This window comes from Mustela erminea, chromosome 6 (genome assembly GCF_009829155.1).
Source record: "Mustela erminea isolate mMusErm1 chromosome 6, mMusErm1.Pri, whole genome shotgun sequence".
NCBI classification, from domain to species: Eukaryota; Metazoa; Chordata; class Mammalia; order Carnivora; family Mustelidae; genus Mustela; species Mustela erminea.
In genome coordinates, this window is record NC_045619.1 from 9,270,551 (window position 1) to 9,278,809 (window position 8,259).

The following is an 8,259-nucleotide window of genomic DNA, read 5'->3' on the forward strand; positions in this document are numbered from 1 at the left end:
GCGCTGCATCCTTCCACACTTGTGCGGTCCTGGCCACGTCCTATTCCCTCTGGGAGCATCTCTTTCCCCTGCAGGTAACGGGGTACAAGTGCCCCATGGCCAGTTTGCCATCCTCCACTGGGTGCTGGGCTCCTGAAGACAGCTTAGCCCGGGTCTATCATCCTCCCTTGGCAGGTGCAGGGGTGAAGGCTCTGCTGAGGCTCTCAGACCAGAAGCTCCCGGCCACACCCGCCCCTGTTGTGTGCAAGTGCATGCAGGGGTCTCCCCCAGCTGGTCCAGGGGAGCCTGGGCCAGGCCCTGCCCCTGCTGGCTGCTGAGGGCGACCCAGGGTGGGGCTCCCCGGGAGACTTCCCTCTGGGGCACTGTGTCCTGGGCCAGGACCTTCCTCCAGGCCCGGACACCTGTCCTCTCACTTCCTGCCGTGCTGGGCCCGCTGCCCAGAGGGACCCGACTCTCCCTGGACCCCATCTGCCCTCGGTCACTCCTCGAGGCTTCCAGGTAGGGCCTTTGTCAGAGCAGAGAAACCAAAACCTAACTTGACCCTGAGGACTTAGGGATGTGACCGCTGGCAGAGAAGTTCCTCCTTCGTCAATACCCATGAGGGTGGCATGAGTAGCCCGAGTCTAGGACGGGGTGTGTCCCAGTCATGCCAGCTCAGCCGGTTCCAGGAGCTCTGACAGCTTATAAGGCGCCTGGGTCCTTGATGAACACCCTGAGGGCACGGCATAGGCGTGACAAGACAGAGAAGCCACAGACACAGAGCCAGACGTGGTGAAGGGACCGAGACATGGATGCCGGCGCAGAGGCCTGGGACAGGTAACCTCCCCTTGCATGCCCTCTCCTGCTGAGTGCCTCCTCGGGGATGCCCGATGGGGACATGCCACTCCCTCGAGGTCTCCTCCTGGACCCCTGGGGGTCCATGCTCTTCTTTGCCTGTTCCTGCTAGCCCGTGCTGCGCCCACTGAGCCCCGTCCGCTCATGCCCAGTCTGCTTGTCCAACCGGCCTCACCCGGGCTTCTGGGGAATCTATGGGAGTAGACTCCTTGAGAGTCTATGCTTCCTGCTGGGGGATCCCTCTGAGCTGAGGGTCAGGAGGTCCCTTTCAGCTTTAAGATTTCAGGCCAGCAAAGGGCTTTGGTATTTTCATCCTTAGGGAAAATCCCACGACTATTTAAGAAGTCGAGGCTCCTGGGTCCTCTTTTTGGCAGTGGTCCTGCACGGGTGTGTGTGGGCCTGGTGCGCACTCGGAGTGGGCCAACCTTGAACCAAAGGGGAAAGCCCCAGGATGTCCCTCCACGCAGGGGAGTAGCTCCTCGGGGACAAGGATGGACGGTGAGGCCAGGAGATGGGATGAGAGGCTACCACGGGCAGAGGGAGAAGACCCAGCAGAGGGTCTGAGCGCCCTGGGCAACTCTGGGTGTCCCCTGACAGAGCAGCGGGCAGGCCCCCCGGGAGCTCCCAGAAAGGGTCCCAGAGGGAGGTTGGGTGGATCCAACAAAGCCAGTGGAAGCCCATCCTCTGTGGGTCTGGCCAGAATGTGGGGTACAGGGGAAAAGGGTGTGGGATACCAGCAAAAGGCAAGAAGCCCATGAGAAAGAGTTGAGATGTTTAAACATTGAGCATCTTCACTGTTTTTTAAAAATTTATTTATTTATTTATTTATTTATTTATTTATTTGACAGAGAGATCACAAGTGGGCAAAGAGGTAGGCAGAGAGAGGTGGAAACAGGTTCCCTGCTGATCAGAGAGCCCGATGCGGGGCTCAATCCCAGGACCCTGGGATCATGACCTGAGCCGAAGGCAGAGGCTTAACCCATTGAGCCACCCAGACACCCTGAGCATCTTAACTTTTAATGTAAAATCTCTCGTCTGTGCCAAACATCCCTCAGCAAAAGGACTCTCCATACACCAGGGGGAGGCCACATCGTCAACCCCTCCCCAAACCTTTTGTCCACAGGTTGGATGAGGACACCTTCATCGACAACTTCCACAATGCAGTCTGGGCATCCAGGACCTACCTGTGCTATGAGGTCGAGCATCCCGGTCAGGGATCCGGGATTCCTCCGGGCCAGGACAAGGGCGTCCTGCGCAATAAGGTGACCAGTCCAGCCGGACCCCAGCTCACACGGCCTCCCCATCCTGGGACGTTCGCGGTAGAACGTTCTGGCTGGACCTGAGCGGGTCTCATCAATGTTTCCCCTTCGGTCCCCACAACGGCCACCCTTCAGCCTAGGGTCAGGTGGGGACTGTTTCTGCTGTGGTTTCTGGCTTGGAGCCACACGTCAGAAAGCAGTCACACTGTCCCAGGGACGGGCACCACCGCCTCTTGTCACCGAATGACCCTCCTTCTACCCCCACCCCAACTGCTGTGCCTCTGAGGGAGGATTAGGACAGGCGAAAAGGCTTCTGGACAAGGGGTCAGCTTTTTCCCTGGCCCCTGCCTGGGGCGGCTGCCGGCCACAGACCCTGAGATTTGTCGGCTCTCGACGCTCCCCCTGCTCACCAGCGGGTACCCTGGCAGGACCCCTGCCCACTGCTGGAGATCCTGCCCAGGGCACTGCTCCCCACTCCAGCATCGCCCAGGGAACCCCCTCGGTCCCCAAGTCCCCATCCCACTCTGCCCAGATCTTTGAGTTTGCGCCGCTGACCTGACTTGCTCCGGGTCCCAGGCTGGCAATCGCTCCTGGACAGGTTGCACCCATCTCCACAGCTCTGTGAGCCCCGACAATGACTTTCACCCCATGCCCAGGCGCCTGTCGGCTGGGTGCCCCTTCCCTATTCCTCCCTGCAGAGTGAGCCCTTCTGTGTCACCCATGGGCTCAGCACAGGGTGAGGGCCAGGGCAGAAGCTTGCAGGAGCGCTGGTGCCAAGGTGGGAGTGGGGTTCGGTGGCGGTGGGTGAAGACAGGGCTGGATCCCTGCCTGGAGGAAGCCTCCACTGCCAGGGCACCAGGCCAGGGAACTCGGAGCTCCCCTGGTCCCTCTTTCCCTTTCCGGGGGCTCTTCTGCTGCTGTCTGCAGGGCCCCGCTAGGTGAGGGTCCTGAAGCCCCTTCCCTGGGGCACAAACATAGAAACTCCGTGGTCACGCTGAAACGTAATGTAACGCCATCTTTTCAAAGTCAAACTTGAGGCAAATCCCATGATAAGTGAAATCTCAAGAATCTGAAGAAGGCCCGGCAGGTAGAGCAGGATGCAGAGCCCGAGCGACAGAGGCAGACGCAAGGTGCTCAGTGGCTCACCGGACCCTGGGAACGTGCCCTAGTGGGCCTGGCAGCCAGTGGTGGGGAGCCTGGAGCCTGGGAACACTGCAGGGAGATCCCATTCGGCTCCTTCTGAGAAGGGCTCCCCCTGCATCTTGTGCCTGAGGCCAGGACCTCCCTGCCTCTCCCTGGTGCCCCCTCCCCCGTGTTCACCACCAATGACAGAAGCCTTTCCTGCCTCTTGTGTGCCCAGAGTGCCCAATACCCCATGCTCTCCCGCCACGCGGAGTCCTTCCTGCTGGAGCAGATCCAGTCCTGGAACCTGGACCCGGAACACCAGTACAGGGTCACCTGCTTTCTCTCCTGGAGCCCCTGTGCTGATTGTGCCCAGCGTATGGCTGAGTTTCTGGGGGACAATAGCCACGTGAGCCTGAACCTCTATGCCTCCCGCATCTACAGCCGTGGAGAGTATGAGCAGGGGCTGCGCACCCTGAAGAGGGCTGGGGCCGGCATCGCCATCATGAACGCCGGGGGTCAGTGTGGGCCTCCTGCAGGGCACAGGGGTGGAGGGTGCAGGGTAGGGAGAGGCCTGGGGGGGTGCTATGGGGGAGGACAAGAGTAGTGTCCCTGGGGTGGCCCCTGTGGGCTGCCTGCGGAGGGGAGGCTAGGGTGCCTGGACAGCAGAGGACAGCAGGGTCGCTGAGAAGAGAGAGGTCAGCGCAGGACAGGTGTGTGCAGAAGGCCCGGAGAATGGTGGGTGGGCATGCCAGGGAGACTGGGGTTTGCAGGAAGAAGGGAGGCCAGGCTGGCTGAGGTTCCAGCCTGAAGACAGAGTCCCGGGGTTGGGGGGTTCAGGGAGTCCCCCAGAGGGGAGAGAGCAGGGGTGCAGCTAGGAGGGACACAGCCTGTCACTGAGATTCAGACCTGAGTTGGCGCCCAGCCCTCCGCAGACCATGGCTCACATCCCTCTCCGAACCCCTGCAGAGTTTGAGCACTGCTGGGACACCTTCGTGCTCCACCAGGGAAGAAGCTTCCAGCCCTGGGAGGGTCTGGACAAGGAGAGTCAGAAATTCTCTGAGAGCCTGCATCGCATTCTCCAGGTGAGGTGCCTCCCCGCTCCCTGCCACCTCCCCTGCCCTCCTCCCTCCGCTCCACTGCCTGGCCTCTCCCTGCCCCTCTCACAGCCCCCACTGGGTTACCTGCTCCCTCCTGGGGCCATGCCACCCCTCCTGCCCCCTCGGAGAGATTCCTCTGCTCCCTCACCCCCTGGGGCCCCCTCCCTTCCCCATCTCTGGGGCTGCCAGACCCCTTCTCTGTTGCCCCCGCCCACCTGTCTCACTGCCCGCCTGTGCCATGCAAGTCCCCGGTCTCCTCCCTCAGCAGGAAGCCTGAACGATGGACTTCAGTCTCGCCAAAGACCACGCAGGGGAGGCCTCTGTGACCAGCAGAATAAAACACTTCCTCCCAAGCCATGCAGACCTGCTCTCCACCGCCCTCCAGATCGATCCACGGAAACCAGCAAAAGGCCATGAGCCCAGAAGAAGTCGTCTTGAATGAAAAATCTGAGTAGATTTACTTGTCCTGGAAAATCTACCTTAGGTTCAAATATACGGGTTAAGATCATACTCATCGCTGTCAGAGGAGTTTTCCACATTTAGAGAAGTGATGAATTGATTTCAAATGCAGAGATCTGAACGCCAATGTCAAGGATCTTCTACCAAAGGTTTTCTCTGGAAATGTGTCCCGCGTCTGGAGAGCCACAGGCAGATACCTCTCCCTTCGTGGGGGGCCCTTCAGCGGGATCATACCAACTCCCTCTATTGGGAGAAGAATCTGCTAAGCCTGACTTGCTGGGGAGGAGGGTTCTAGAAATCAGAAACTGTCCCCCCTGCCAACCAATCCTATAGTCAGGGACACTGATTTGAAATGACAGCCTTGCTGCAAGAGAATAGAAAGAAGGAATCTAAATACTGGGGAGGGACCCGCACACCTGAGGTTTGGGGCGGTGGGACGTTCTCCAGTCCTCACCCCTGGGCTGCCCTGGGGAGGAAGCCAGAGGCAGGGGCTTCCCTGCTCAGCAGCTGAGCTCTGCCCCTTCCTGACACAGGGCACCTGGGGGAGAGCCCCCTGTTGGGGCCCACACGAGACACACAGCAGGGCAGGACCCCCACAGGCCAGGGTCTCCGTCCCGTTGCTCTCCGTGGCGTCCACACTCCCTGAGGGGAGGCCGGGCCGCTGGTGGGTGTGCACGAGGCCTTCCGGAGGCCCAGAGCAAGTCCGCAGTCCGTCCTCACAGACCCTGCGCCCCTGTCAGGGCCCAAAGGGTGTCCTGCCTCCCAGGGTGACTGGAAGGGGCTGGGGAGAGTCCTGACTCAGGTGGAGACAAGGGAGGGACGGAGAGGAAGGGAGAGAGGCCGCGGCCCCCGGGGGAGGAAGGGGCTCAGGCAGGGAGGGCTGCGCCCCACAGGGAAGGAGCTGGTGGAGCAAAGGGACCAGGGAGAGGGTAGAATGGAGAGGAGGGGCCCAGGGGAGGACAGGACAGAAGCAGCCTAAGGACAGGGTGCTGGGGGAGAGGGGCTGCTGCCCCCAGCTGTGGGCTTCGGGGCTCTCTCCCGGACACCGGAGTTGGGGAGCTCAGGCTGCTGTGAGCACCTGCCCCTGGCCCTGCCCCCGGCGCCCCTCCCAGCGCCTGTCTTCTCCTGCTGGACTCCTGGGGCCCCAGTGGCAGCCGCCCCCAGACAGCAGCTCCTCTAGCCGGCGTGGCTCAGTCCCGGGGCGGGAGAGAGAGCGAACAGACCGGACACCCTCGGAGCCTGTGCGTCCTTCAGTGGACAAGAGCCATGGCTGTCCCTGGACGGTGGCAGACGGGAGACCCCAGAAACAAGGTTCCCACCGGGGGTTCCTCTGGAGACCCTCTTGTGCTACAGAGGGAACAAGATGGGCCTCCAGGCCTGTCACTAGAGAAGATGCAGAGTGACCGGGACTGGGCGGGGCTGTGTGACTGGTCGTTGTCCAGGGCTCAGGGCAAGGTGTGACACGGTTGTCCCCCGCACACAAGATGATGCTGGTGCAGAACGGAGGGCACGTCTCTGCTCCTGGGGACCCTCAGGCCACAAATCTTCCCTCGCCTGTCCTGCCCCTTCTGGCTCCCAGCTTGAGCAGCCTGGCACTGAGGAGACCGAGTGTGCGGGCAGCGGGGGCCTCCCCAGAGCGGAGAGTGGTGAGGACATGCAGTTTGACCAGCATAGCCAAGTCTGAGATGCCCTGTTCAAAAGCATAAAGGGGCTCCTTCTGGAAGAGGAAGTTAGACAGACTCCTACAGGAAGCAATTACTTTTTGGAAAGGAAGCCCACTGGCCCTTTATTTTCATAGACAGAACTTTCCCAAGAACCTAAACCACTCCCCTGTCAAACACTAAGCCCACCATTAACATGCTTTCTTATCGTTTACTTAAACCGGGCTTTAAATAGGACCCCACGGGAGCACCCAGGGGCCATGTCCGGACTTGAGAAAGAGACCCAAGACAGCCGACCTAGGACTCCCCTGTTCCCCCTTTCTTGCCCACAGTAAGGTTCTGGAAAACCAGTGACCCCTGACTTCCAGCTCAGACTGAGGAGGGGCCAACAGTCAGGGAGGAAGACGGGCACAGGCCTGGGAGCGGGGTCAGCCTCTGTCCCACGGGGGTCCGCTGCCCTGCACTGGAGCCCAGACTGTGTCCGCACCTGCTGGCCCCCTTCTGCCCCCGGCCTGTCATACTCGCTGCCCCAAGTCTGAAACCTGTCCTAAAAGGAATGCTCACTCTTCAAATCCTGGGGGGACAGCATCGATATTCAAAAGGACACACGATGTTCTACATGGGGAGGATCCCCGGTTCACTGGATCCCACAAGTCCCCCACAAGCACGTGTAGGATCGGTCCCAGCATGCAGTGTTCTCAAGGAAGCCTCTGCACTGAGTGTTAGCGGTGCTCAGGCATTGTGGGCAGAAGGCCAGAGGAAATCCCCAGGAACTGGATGCCGATGCGTCGGTCCACATGGACAGACGTCCCTGTGACATGCTGCTTGGAGCCCCTCTCCCACTGGAGGCTGAGAGAGGCCCCTGGGGACCCCCCACCCCGCTCCCTGCCCTGCTGCATCTGGGGCTCCTGGTTGGGGAGGAGCAGGACCCCCCCCCTCCTGGGAGCAGATCAGCCCCAAACCAGGTCCTGGCCTCTCTTCTGGAACAAAATCCCTGTGACACTGAGCTCACATCACCGTGGAGGAAGGCCACCTTCCACATGGGGTCAGCAGCGTCACCCCGTTAGACAGTCCTATCTTGGCCACCTAAACTGCCCCCTAACGGAGAAGGGGTTTGGGTTGGGACCCGTGGGGTCAGAGGCCATGGGCAGGGAGGAAGCCCAATGGCCATGTGGACAGGAGATCAGTGACCTGAGGCGGGGGCCCTGGGGACAGTCATCACACATAGGGGTCCTGAGGAAGGCAGGAGGCAGCCCCTGGGTCTCAGGGGTGACCATGTCCCCAACTCCACCAGAGAAAAGCATGAGATGTGCCCTCATGGACCAGCTGAATTCAGGGGCAGCCAGGGGCCACTGGCAAAACTTCCCAGGCTGGTCCCACTGGTTGGAGACACAGAGAGGAAAAAGCACCACCCTCGACCCCAGAAAGCCCCCTGCACCTTCCTTTGTCCTGCCCAACCCCCGCCTCCAGCAGCCAGATGTCCCTAAAAAACTTTCTCTCTCTCAGACAGAACACGGGTGTCACAAGACTTACCTATGTTACCAGCCATGCAACTGGCCAGTGGTGGCCAACGGGCTTCCCAGGGACATCCTCCACAGCCAGGCAGCAGGCGGGGACAGGCCAAGACACTCCCAATGGGCAGGGAGAAAGTGCAGCTGGCGGGGCCCTTCCCAACCCCATACCTGTCCTCCCAGCATGTGTAACACAGTCATGCTGGCGGCGTGCAGTGGGCACGGACAACGAGGAAGGGTGCCCTGTCCTGAGTCGTCCCCTCGGCTACAGGGCCAAGTCCAGATTGCGGGGTCCACGGGCAGTCAGAGGGGG

At 60.9% G+C, this 8,259-nt stretch overlaps 1 protein-coding gene across 2 annotated transcripts; it reads left to right on the plus strand.

The window, feature by feature from the left end:
* The first annotated feature begins 605 nt into the window (after window positions 1-605).
* LOC116592762 (DNA dC->dU-editing enzyme APOBEC-3G-like) lies at window positions 606-4,829 on the plus strand. 2 transcript variants are annotated; one of them, XM_032346251.1, is made up of 5 exons: window positions 606-816; window positions 1,958-2,096; window positions 3,454-3,733; window positions 4,185-4,300; window positions 4,584-4,829. In XM_032346251.1, the coding sequence occupies exons 1-5, from the start codon at window positions 788-790 to the stop codon at window positions 4,590-4,592; spliced, it is 573 nt and encodes a 190-aa protein (XP_032202142.1). In that variant the 5' UTR covers window positions 606-787; the 3' UTR covers window positions 4,593-4,829. The 2 variants fall into 2 exon arrangements, with proteins under 2 accessions (XP_032202142.1, XP_032202141.1); XM_032346250.1 differs by having other exon boundaries at window positions 610-816; window positions 4,581-4,829.
* The last annotated feature ends 3,430 nt before the right edge of the window (window positions 4,830-8,259 follow it).